Below are 12,886 nucleotides of genomic sequence, written 5' to 3'. Positions count from 1 at the left end.
TCTTCCACAACCTCCTATCTCTGGGCACATCCTCGATAAGCTGAGATGCATTATCATGTTATATTTAATCACCTCTTTCAATACTTATTCAGCCTACCTCAACCTTTAATGAAATCACCGACAACCAACCTCTCACACATCCACACTAGCAATGCGTGCATCTTCTCTGCACATATATAGACAAGCCATATTAGTCTCGCTTCATTCATTTTGTCCTTCATTAAAGCCACTTTTGCCTTATTTCAGATATCTTTATCTCAATATTTTTTTCTAGAAAAATATGTTTCTATTTATTTTACTCTTATCATATACATTATTTCTCTGTTCCATTATAAATGTACTTGTTATTGTTATTTATTATTAATCTTGTCTTGATGAATTTCAATAGGAATTGCATGAATTTAATAATTTAGTATATTACAAGGCATAATTGGTGATTAATCAGAGGAAAAGTTGTTTTAAATTATTTTTATGAATAAGTGTTGAAACTTAATATTTACAACACTTACATATATTTTAGTAAACTTCATAGTTATTATTAGTATAAACTATAAATTAAATACGCAATACAATCAACCAAACAATAGATATGTTATTAAATCGAAATCACAATTACGTAATGCATATCCAATGCACAAAATAATATATAATATAGTTCAAAAAATCTTTTATGAAATTATATTAACAACCATTTAAGTGAGGTGTTAGTAGTAAAACAGAAGAAATCTTTATAGGATTATTTTTTTCTATTTCAAATTATAAATGGTTATGTCAAATCATTTTCTCCATCTAGAATGGATGATGTTAACTAGATAAAAAAAAATACACTTGATTTCTTCATGTTAGATGAGATAAATGACAACTTAATGACACATATGCAGACAAATATTTCTATATTTCACATTGTATTCTGTTATTATATAAAAGGGAGTTAGTGCTGAAGCAGGCACGTCTCAGTCGATGTGCCTGCTTCAACATCTTTCTGGAAAAAAAAAAATTGTTTCTTTTATTCTACTTTAATTAAATTAGTTTATAATTTTTAAGAGGGAGTTAGTGCTGAAGCAGACACGTCTCCGTTGACGTGCCTGCTTCAGCATCTTTCTGGAAAAAAAATTGTTTCTTTTATTCTACTTTAATTAAATTAGTGTATAATTTTTTTGAAATTATGGAATCCTTTTTAGCTAAGACTTTTAAAATCGACCTACCTGCTTCAGCGTGTTTCGGAAAAAAGATTCAAAAATTTATTTCTTTTGTTCTACTTTAATTTAATTAGTGTATAATTTTTTCGAAATTATAGAATCCTTTTTAGCTCTAGCTTTTAGTTCTCCGTCGACGTGCCTGCCTTAGCATGTTTATGAAAAAAAATTAAAAAAATTATTTCTTTTGTTCTACTTTAATTTAATTGGTGTATAATATTTTTGAAATTATGGAATCCTTTTTAGCTATGACTTTTAAAATTGACGTGCCTCCTTCATCGTGTTTCAAAAAAAAATTAATTTTTTTTCTTTTGTTCTACTTTACTTTAATTAGTGTATAATTTTTTCGAAATTATGGAATTCTTTTTAGCTTTGATTTTTAGTTTTAAGTTCAAGATTTCACGCTGAAACAGGAAGGTCTTCGTCGACGTGCCTGCTTCAACATGTTTCAGATATTTATTTTTAAAAAAAATTACTTTTTTTGTTCTACTATAATTTAATTTGTGTATAATTTTTTTGAAATTATGGAATTCATTTTAGCTATGACTTTTAGTTTTAAATTCATATTCTTTAGTTATTGCTTTATTATTTTGAATGTCGGTAATATTTGTTTATATCTTTTAACTACTTTGAGTAAAAAATTAACTGTCGATGACGAAAAAACTTTAATTATAGACATCTTAATGGACCTCTTCACAATAATTTTTCGCAAACAAAAAGTAATTAACCACTTATATATCTAAAAATCATCTTAAATTTATTCAACTTTCTAAATTCTACATATATCACATAAATTAAAATTAAAAAAATACTAAGATATTGGGCCCGTGCTAACACAGGCACCTGTATCTAGTAGAGTGAATAAGTGATAGTTATATATGTTTGTGAATATATAAGTTTTTTTTTTTGTGCTTGATATTTGGAACCCGCATTAGAGCTTTGACTAAATCCAGATCGCGCACTGCAGGATTCATTTGAGGGTGGAGCTACCAACATGATTTTCTCCATACCCAAGGCTTGAACCCGAGACATTTGATTAAGGATGAAGCAGTCCTACCATTGTACCACAACTACTACTTCTATAAACGAATCTATTATTGGCAAGATGTCAAAATTAAACTACCAAAAGATGTGGTGTATTGAATGAAGTTGTTCTTCCCTTAACTACAGGTTTCGAGTTCGAGTCTTGATATGAAAAATCTTTGATAGAAAGCGCTTCCCCCCGAATGGGGTCCTATGCAACACAAATTTAAATATAGTCAAACTCCAATACGAATAATGAACACCAAATGAGAAACCAAAAAATTAAACTACCAAAAAATCAATGAATACCTTACACATTTACTCTTAAGGACTAATTAGCCTACCCTTTTTAGTTTGAAAGATATACTAAAAATCTTTTCTCACCGAATTTATGATTCGAAGTTAATGAATTTTAATACCTCAAATTAAAATGTATTAGTACTTAAATTTTTGCATTCATTTATTCAAAAAATTTCTTCTTACATATACATATTTTTAGACAAAAACTACTAAGTTTCTGTGAATTCATGTGTTCTATTGTAGATCCACCCTATCTACCCACACAAATTCAAACTAGACGCTCCTAAATTTGATATCATTTGACAAAATTGTACTCTATTTAAATGGTAAAGTTAGGTTGGGACAATTTTGTAGAGAAGGAATTATCAAATATATAGAACAAAATATCAATAAGACACTTCAACCCAAAACTGGTTGATGTCATTTGTATGAGTCAATTATGCAAATTATTTATAGTTTTCGAATATCCCTTTTCTATTTTGGCATAGTGTTTTATTGATAATTTCTTCTTTTTCTTTTTCTTTTTTTTTTTTTAAAAAGAGAGTATATCATTTTTTAGGTTTCATATTCTTGTTTATTTATTAAAATTTTAAGCTATAAAGAATATAAGAATGAAATATCGTTATTAAATTAAGAGAATAGTTATCACCCATTATCAAAAAAATTCTTTCATAATATGTCCATCAATTTGTTCTATTTGTATTTGTACTTAACATAATTGACTTATCAAAATCTTATCCATTACTAAAAAAAAATACAATAAAGATATTCAATAACACCAACAAAATTGCAAAATCAAATTGAATCAAATCAAACCACAAACATTCTATTTCGCTTTTCCATCATCAATACCTATTTAATTATTATAAAAATATAATTTAAGGAAAAAGAAAAATGGAGCCATCCTATTTCAGAATATTCTTCCTCCCTCAAAACCCTAAACCCACTCCCAAGTCCAATTCACATTGTAGACTAGACTCTAGAGTCACTAGACAAGCAGACTTCTTTGTATTAGATTAGTCGAACTAATTAGTCGATTAAACGAGTCTTATATGATGCGAATTCAATTAACTGAGCTTAGTCGAGTGAATACTTTTCTTTTATGTGTGTCTTATATGTAGGAGACATCACAAAGAACACAAATTACCACGTAGAGTGCGTCTGTCTAGTACATGTTTTAGTATCAGCTTACACATACTTAAAATTGAAGAACATAAATGTTAGTTGAGGTCAAGTTAAATGACATATTTATATATTATGCCTAAATCATAATACATAAACATGTCATTTAACTTGACCTCATCTAATACGTCCTTCAATTTTGGATATACACAAACAAATACATAAACTTTTATAAAATTGGGCAAGTAGCCGTACGCATCTTACATAACATAAAACAAATAAATTCGAGTGTATCTCACACGAATTACCATGTAAAACGCATGTTTCTACTTATTTAATTTTATATAAATTTAATTATCTACTTTGCACACCTAAAAAAAAGTTAAAGGATAATGTGTCGTACTTTAAAACGTGCTCTCTTAAATGGATCTTATATGATATAAATTGGATTAATCAGGTTTAGTCTAGACTCAATACAACACTTTCCTCTTAAGTAGACCTTCTATGATACAAATTGAATTAATCGGAATTAGTCTTCTCTTTAACATAGACCTTATTCGATGCAAATAGAATCATCAAATTTAATCGGATCTTAATAAAATAAAAAAGTATAATATATAAATATATTTTTTAATTTAATTTTATCCAATAATTACATTTTTTAACTTTGAATATTTATAAATAGACATTTAAATTTAAATAAAATTAAATAAATAAACTTACTATATAACATTTTATATATATTATGTCACATAGAATACGTGTTTACTGGTCGAAAGATGTGAAACAAAACAAAAAGGAAGTGTGGAATTCGTTGAGTGAGAGAGAGTGAGTCAAAAACAGAAAGCCACAAAGAAACCACCATTTTTAGGACCAGAAATACGCGTGCTCAATAAGCCAAAATTCTTCTTCATCATCTTCAACCTTTTCTAGATCTTCACACACAGTCACACAGTGACCTTCTTCAGATCTCACACATTCCCATATTTTCTTTTCTGGGTTGTGACCAAGAATTCAAGCTTTTCACAGATTTATTTTGCCTTTTTTCAACAACCCCATTTCGTTTTTCTCCAGATCTGATGAAAATGAGCTGATTTTTGATGCCCCTTTAGTTTAATAAACTAGAATATTTATTTATATTAGTAGATAGTAACATTTTCTGATTGATTTTTTTCTTCACTAAGTGATCAAGAAATGCAATCGGGAAATGCTGCGGTGGCGGTGCCGGAGAAAATGAACGGCAATGGAGTAGGAGGAGAGGCGGTGGCGGTGGCACTGCCGCGACAGCATCAGCATCAACAGCAATGGTTTCATCCCCAGCAAGTGGATGAGAGGGACGGGTTTATATCGTGGTTAAGAGGGGAATTTGCAGCATCAAATGCTATAATTGATGCGTTGTGTCATCATCTTAGGTTAGTAGGGGAACCTGGTGAGTATGATGGAGTGATTGGGTGTGTACAACAAAGGAGGGCTAATTGGAATAGTGTGCTCCATATGCAGCAGTACCATTCAGTGGCTGAGGTGATCTATTCATTACACCAGGTGGAATGGATGAAGCAGCAAAAGGGTTTTGATGGAGGGGTTAAGAAGGTGGAAAAGAGGAATGGGTCTAGAGGAGGAGGAGGGGGTTGGAAAAGTGAGGGATTGAAAGATGGAAAAGAGAGTCAGGGTCAGAATTTTTCTTTGGATGCTCACAGTAAAACCAATGGGGTTGAAAAGATTGATGTTGTAGAAGTGAAGCAAGGGGAGAAGAAAGGTGAGACGTCTGAATGGCGTATTTTCCTTTTTTGCCTGTACTGGATATGGTATATGTACTTTGTGTTTGTAAGGCAATTATTTGGAATTTATTGATTGAAGGATATGGGATTCTATAGGCCTGTTAGTGATTACTATCTTGCAATTGATTATCTATTTAGAAAATTGTTGAATTTTAGAATCTTAGTTCCTTTCCATTTATTGGTTAGGAGACAAGACAATGCTATTATTAATAATTTAGCTAATTGGTAATCATGGGTTGTAGAGATTTGGATATATCACCATTTAATGATAATGATGTTTGTTAATTTCCCTTAATTAGAGTGTAATCTAATTTGTTAAATCTACTTAGTGATGGAGTATATTAATTGATGGAAAGAGATCGAGTGCCACTTGTTTCCAATCCAAAATTTCTACTTTCGAATAAGTGAAATCATCACTATGAATTTGGACATTTAGGACTATTTTGGTAAGACGGATAAGGGATAGCTAATCCTGGGATTAATTTGAGGATGAGTATCCAATGTTTGGTTGGGATAAAATTGAGGTTTAAGTTATCCCGGGATTGTAGTGTTATGTTTACTCCACATTGAGGGTGGGATAACAATTCTAGGATAACTTCTTCCCCAACCTAACGAGCCTTTAGTGACTTCCACATGGTAACTACTAGAGGTATTTTTTGTCCTTTCAGTTGCTTCCTGGTTTAGAAGTGTTTGCTGTGCTAGTTTACTGTTGACATTGGCTTAGTTTAATTGACCGTTACAAGGGCATCACTAACCAGCTGGATGGTTGAGTGGAGCACATCTAAATCTTAAACTAGAAGAAGTCATTGCTTTCATTGATGTGTGCTAGCGATTGAGATTTGAGAGTGAGTGAGAGAAGTTCTAATGCTAGAGATTTTATTGTCATTGTAAGTAAATGGGAGAAGGAGCGAGAGAAATTAGGATGATGTGAATCTTGATATTAGCAACTTTGGAAGTTTGCATTTTGTGGTATGGATTTTGATGCTAGAGTTTTGCATTTTTTGGTATGCATTTTGCCTGCCATAATGCAATTGGACACTGGAAAGAGTATTTTAGTTTTGCATTTTGTGGTATGGATTTTAATCTAGTCTTGCAGATTATTCTGCCAAGATAATTAGGATGATGTGAATCTTGATATTAGTAACTTTGATTGAGGCAAAGCTAATGAATTCCTTTAATTGTCTTCATATGATTGTGCTTAGTGCTTACCAAACCTCATCTACTTTGTTTATGCGGTGTCACACTGGGGGTGTGAAGCTTGCTGTCTCTTCCTTCACATTTCAATAATAACTCCAGGCCTCAAATTACTTGAATGTGCTTCAAAATGAGAAAATAATTTTGGCATATCCTATACATATTTATTTTTTGTATCCAAGGTGAATGCTTCAGTTTGCCATTGGTATACCTAAAGATCATGCTTACTCAGATTGTTTGTGGGGATACCACTTGATCATGTGAAGGATATTATTCTGAACTTGGAAGAAAGTTATCCCTCTGACTTGATGCGGGCGGACCTTTCTCTTGGGTTTTGTACATTGCATAACTTTCTTTACTGTTACATCATCACAAACCAATGGGAGAATCAGATTGAAGTACAGCCATATGAACCAAAATTTGTTCACCGTTTTAAATGCAGATTTTTGATGTTTTCATGTAGTTTTTCTTTTGTGTTGTAAGCTAGAAAGTGATTTTTGCTCTTGTTCATTTTCAATGGAACAGAATTGGCTGCAAACCCAGAAGCAAATAGCTCAGTGAAGAGTTCAGTTTGCACAGAAGCTGGCGACTCACAAGGTGAAGTAGACAAAACTGATGATAAACGTGATTCAAACTCTGAAGGTATGTAGTTTATTTTTCTGATTTAGATCCTACTTTCTATTTGTTTGTAGAGCAACATTTTTTAGAGATGCATTGTGTTTTGGAATGTTATAATAAACCATATTACTTGTCCACCAAAGAGAAAAATGAGAAAAGAAAGTAAGACTGGATTAATTAGCCATATCAACCAATTCCATCAAGGGAATTATGTTTTCTACTTGTTTTAGTTTGTATTTGTGGAAATTGATTGTGATGGGTGTGAGATGATATAGTATTGCTTATGTTTTACTCATTTATCTAAGCTAACTACATTCCTTAGTCAGTAATATTTTGCATGTTTACTTTATAAGGGTCTTCTAATGTGGAGAGCGAATCCCATTCCATCCAAGTACCAACTGAGAAGCAGAATGTTGTACCAAAAACTTTTGTTGCTACAGAGATATACGATGGAAAACCGGTAATGTTAAAATTTACAGCTTCTTGTTGTTCAACTTGAGAACAAATGTGCAGCAGTGCATTTTGTGAAGTATAGGGCATTACGATTTTTGTATTCTTGGTGTAATCTGAAGGATGTGTATAATGTAAATACTTTTATCGACCTTTGCAACTCCCTGCATAATTAAGGGAGCCAAAGGTCTTTTTACTGTTCATATTAGCACCTTCTTGGTGCAATTTGTGAAATTCATCTGACATAATTACTTGGCTCAAGATGCGAAGTTATTTGTTCATAAGCTAAGAATCAGCGGTTTCCTCTGTAGGTTAATGTTGTTGATGGCATGAAACTTTACGAAGAACTGCTTAGCAGTTCAGTAGTGTCAAAACTGGTTACTTTGGTAAATGATTTGAGAGCTGCTGGTAGAAGAGGACAGCTTCCTGGTAAGTTGTTTATTCTGTGTTTGGAGTGTGGCACTTGTCAATTAAGCCTTGATTTGGACGAGAAAAAAAGTTCGTGAGATGTCAAACATGGAAAAAAACAAACCAGTCTCACTTATTCTATGTAGAGCAATGTGTGGCTGTTCCCGTGAATGATCTGAAACATCCTTGGGTGGTAGCTTCTTTCTACACTTCATTTTGTGTGATGTTTTGGGATTGTGGGGTGAGGGATGGGTTGGATTGGAGATGAGAAAAATGTTTGTGAGTTGGCAAACATGGGAAAAAACAAACCAGTCTCACTTATTCTATCTAGAGCATCTTGTGGCTGTTTCCCTGAATGATCCGAAACGTCCTCCTTGAGTGCTAGCTTCTTTCTATGCTTCATTTTGTTTTGGGATTTTTTTTTTGTGTGTGTGGGGGGGGGATTGGAGGCTGATAAAAATGCCTCGAATAGAGATAAGTTATATGAAACCTTTTTAAAGGTGAATTTACCTTTGAATCTGAAACTAGAATTACTGGAGACCAAAATGATGCCTTTACTGAAGTTAAGACATATTCCCTCTTCTTACTTTGAATCTTGCCTTTTGAATACTAATCAGAATTGTCAAGATAGACCATGTGGGACTAAGAGTTATTTTTTCTGCTATTACTGGGGGAAGTAGTCCAATTTTGTGTCAGCTGAGGAAGAATTTTGGAATGGCATAATACATAAATGTGCCCTTTAACTTGACCTCATTTCACATTTATGCCCTTCAATTTTGGGTATGCACAAGTAGACACTTAAAACTTGTATAAACCTGAACAAGTAGACACGTGAATCTTACGTGGCACAATACACATAGGACAAAAAATGACATGTAAGATGCCATGTAGGATATGTGTGTCTATTTGTTCAACTTATACAAGTTTAAGTGTCTACTTGTGCACACTCAAAGTTGAAGGGCATAAATGTGATTTGAAGCCAAGTTAAAGGGCATATTTATGTATTATGCCTTTTGGAATCAAGCTCAAGTATTGTTAATATAGATAGCTTTCAGTTTGAGTAGCCTTGCCCCTGTTCACATTTTTCTGTTTAAACAAAAATTACTAGGCTATTACATAAATTTAAGATCATTAATTTTTTTTCTTCTCGTTTTACTTTCTCTCTTTAATATTTATCATGCTGTTTTTGCCTTGTATACTTCCTTCTTTTTACTCCTGTTTAATCTTCATCTTTGATGAGGGGAGTTCTTGTCTGAAACTAAATGTGAAAAAAAAAGTTATTTTAGAAATTCTTCTAAATTATTAAAGTATTTCTACTGATAAAAAGATTAGGATACTTTGGGTCTTTGGTTGGACATAAAGGTCAGTAGCATGTAATAGTAGTTCAGGTTGTTGGGTGGGGCACAGGGAATATCTCTGGTGATAGTTACTTGCAGTTAAAAGTTGAAATTATTTGCATTTTCTGAGGTCACATTATATTAAGTAATAGAAGACAAATGGAATGACATCATTAAAAGATGGAAGTGGTTTGCTCTAATATGTATAAATATTTGTTGCAGCAAGCACTTTTGTTTAGGTAAAAACCGGGAAAAAGGTTTATCCTGATGTCATACAAATGCAGCCTCAGTATGCACTTTATGTTGGTTTAGCATTCTTAGATACAGGGACTTCAGTTACCTGTTATCAAATGAACTGTTTCAGTACTGTGCTTTTCACATCATAATATTCGTAAATTCATTAAATGCAAGATAAGCTAGAGAGTTGAATTAGAAAGAACATAGCTCGATCAGATTTTTGTGATTGAAGTGCTATCCTTTGTATCTGACACTTCAATATAGATGTCAATGATTAGAAATGTTTTGACAAGCAGCACAGGCATTTATAGTCTCAAAGAGACCTATGAAGGGGCATGGAAGGGAGATGGTCCAGTTGGGCCTTCCCATTGTAGATGCACCTCCCGAGGAAGAAACCGCCATTTCAACATATAAAGGCATGTCTAACATTTATGCAATAGGATAAACTTATATATTTTTTCTTTCTAGTGTAGTTATGGGGTTCTTAATCAAATTTGCAGACCGGAAAACGGAAGCAATACCTGGCCTGTTCCAAGATGTTATTGATCGACTGAGTGCTATGGAAGCATTGTCCGTGAAGCCGGATGCTTGCGTTATTGATATCTTCAATGAGGTTTGCAAGCAGTAGTTTTAGTTCTTATGGTCATGGTGATTTTGCTCAGAAAGCTTTGTGGATTTGATAAATTGCTAATAATTGTAGGGGGACCACTCACAGCCTCATTTATGGCCTTATTGGTACGGACGACCAATATCTATGCTGTTCTTGACAGACTGTGAAATGACTTTTGGTAAGGTGATTGGTGTGGATCATCCAGGCGATTATCGAGGCTCTCTCAAACTGTCTCTTGCACCAGGGTAGTCCTTTCCTCAGCCTTTCTTGTTCAATTATTTATTTTTCTTTCAGTTGCTATTTTGTCTTGGGCATGTATTGAGGAGGTTGTACTTTTCCTTGAATTATATAACTTTGACTCCAAATCAATCCGAGGTTGCAGTAAGTAATCACCTAATGAATCTTTCTGCTTTGAAAATGCACAGGTCTGTACTTGTAATGCAGGGAAGATCAACTGAATTTGCGAAATATGCAATTCCATCCATCCGGAAGCAGCGAATACTCGTTACTTTTACAAAGTTACAGCTGAGAAGAATCAAGTCTGGTGATAGTCAACGTTTCCCTTCATCAGCAGGAGGTCCCGTCTCCCAGTGGGTTCCTCCTAGCAGGTCACCAAATCATATACGTCGTCCTTTTGGGCCCAAGCATTATGGTTCCATGTCAACAACTGGTGTATTACCTATTCCAGGTGTTCGTCCGCAGTTTGCTCCTGCAAATATGCAGCCAATTTTTGTTCCCGCCACGGTTGCACCAGCTATGCCTTTTCCAGCACCAGTTGCCCTTCCACCTGCCTCAGCTGGATGGGCTGTACCTTCTCTTAGGCATCCCCCACCGCGACTGCCACTCCCTGGCACTGGCGTTTTCCTTCCTCCAGGCTCTGGAACATCATCCACTGACAACATTCCTGCTGAAAATGCTGGTCCTCTTAGTGATTCAACTGTTTCTCAGAAAGTCAATTCAGGTAGTAGTGAAGTACAAACACAAGAGTGCAATGGAAAGGCAGATGTTAGTGATGCAGAGATACCAGTGGCTTATGAAGAACGACACTAACGTGCTGATTTCAGCAGTGCAGAAACCAAGGTGGAAAAATGGTAAATGCATCGTTGGAGCAGAAGGTTTACACTACAAACTGCAGTGAGTTTGAAGAAAATGTAAAGAGCAGAGCAGCAATTGTTCAGAGTTATACTTCCAGCAGAGCAACGGAAGGAGAGTTATCTCTTCTTCATGCTCTTCTTTTTTGTTGTCTTGTCAAACATAATTATACATATATATATCTTATATTAGATAAGGAAAACTTAGTTACAAAACTTTATTGTAGCTTCACAGAAAAATTTCAACTCATTATATAGAAGTAATGAGTAGTAGTATTTCTCTTCTCATATGAAGTCAGCAAAAACTTGTAGGCTAAAATGAACTTTTTTTGACATTTTCTTCTTTGATGATGTCTACTCTCTCCATACTTTTAACAATTATCTTGTGTTGATATCATTTGATCATTCCTTTTTTTATTTTTAAATGACGGAATAATGGGATCCTTCCTTTACTCTTTTCCACTTAAATACCAAGCGTATTTCACATGATTTAAGTATTCAAACTTTTCTTTTCTTTTTCTTTTCAAGATTTGTTTAAAACACGAATTGAGCAAGATTCTCTAGGAAAATTAGTACTTTAAAAATAGAAAAATGAGTTTCATTGTTCGAGGAGGAGAAATAAGTTTTATAAGTGGTATTTCAAGACCATTGAATCTCGATAATCCATTCTATAGTATTTTTTTATATTTACATTTAAGTTTTTGGGATAATATTATTTTGCTTACATACAAAACACAAGAAATCTTTTGCTTTTGGTCAACGAAGTTGAGTATTAGGAGAATTGTTTAATTTGTATTCTTTTTTCCTTCTCCAACAATTGGACGATTTTATTAATGAAGTATTAATTAGTTGTTTTCTTAAGGGGATTACTCTATTTTAACTTTTATTATTAGCCAACTATTTTGTTCAACGACACCAAGTCACCAACCCCCATCACCACGTAAAAAGAGGATTAAAATAATAATAATAATACACTAATTGTTAATTCAATGACTTAACGCGTTGCTAATTAATTTTCTCTTTTTCCACACTCTGAAGGTAAAATTTACTACTCGTCCGACTCAATTTGTATGGTATAGTTTGAATTTAGAGAATCAAATGAGTTTTTCTTTTGTCACAAGTTTTCGTACAACTTACATAAATCTCATAGTTTTAATATGAAATTACAATTTATCTCTCATTAGTTTGTAATTACATTAATCCCTTAAAAAGTAACACAAACCGGATACATAATATATAGCTCGAATACATTAAAGAATATCTCAGATATATTATAACATAAATCGGATACATAATATGTAGCTCGAATATATTAAAAACTAGCTCGGATACATTAAAGAAATAAGGGATTTTAGAGATTTTTAGAAATAGAAGGGGATATTGGAAATAAGGGAAACATAAGACGTGTATTTCAGTAATTTTTCCTAAGTCGTTTATATGCTTTTTAAATATTTTAAAATTGATAATTTTTTTATGTAATTTCTGAAGCTAAATAAATTAAAGATTTTATATTCGAATTTGT

General features: G+C 33.0%; 1 protein-coding gene across 1 annotated transcript; it reads left to right on the top strand.

Moving 5' to 3' along the window:
- The first annotated feature begins 4,449 nt into the window (after positions 1 to 4,449).
- Positions 4,450 to 11,655, top strand: LOC125818606 (RNA demethylase ALKBH10B). Its single transcript, XM_049498103.1, has 8 exons — positions 4,450 to 5,397; positions 7,139 to 7,255; positions 7,585 to 7,691; positions 7,993 to 8,110; positions 9,960 to 10,079; positions 10,164 to 10,276; positions 10,364 to 10,518; positions 10,699 to 11,655. The coding sequence occupies exons 1-8, from the start codon at positions 4,836 to 4,838 to the stop codon at positions 11,321 to 11,323; spliced, it is 1,917 nt and encodes a 638-aa protein (XP_049354060.1). The 5' UTR covers positions 4,450 to 4,835; the 3' UTR covers positions 11,324 to 11,655.
- Positions 11,656 to 12,886: the final 1,231 nt, after the last annotated feature.

Source organism: Solanum verrucosum, unplaced genomic scaffold, assembly GCF_900185275.1.
Source record: "Solanum verrucosum unplaced genomic scaffold, falcon-dt-bn FXZP01000252.1, whole genome shotgun sequence".
Taxonomy (NCBI): Eukaryota; Viridiplantae; Streptophyta; class Magnoliopsida; order Solanales; family Solanaceae; genus Solanum; species Solanum verrucosum.
Note: the sequence above shows the minus strand (reverse complement) of the source record. Positions and strands in the feature narration are given on the sequence as shown.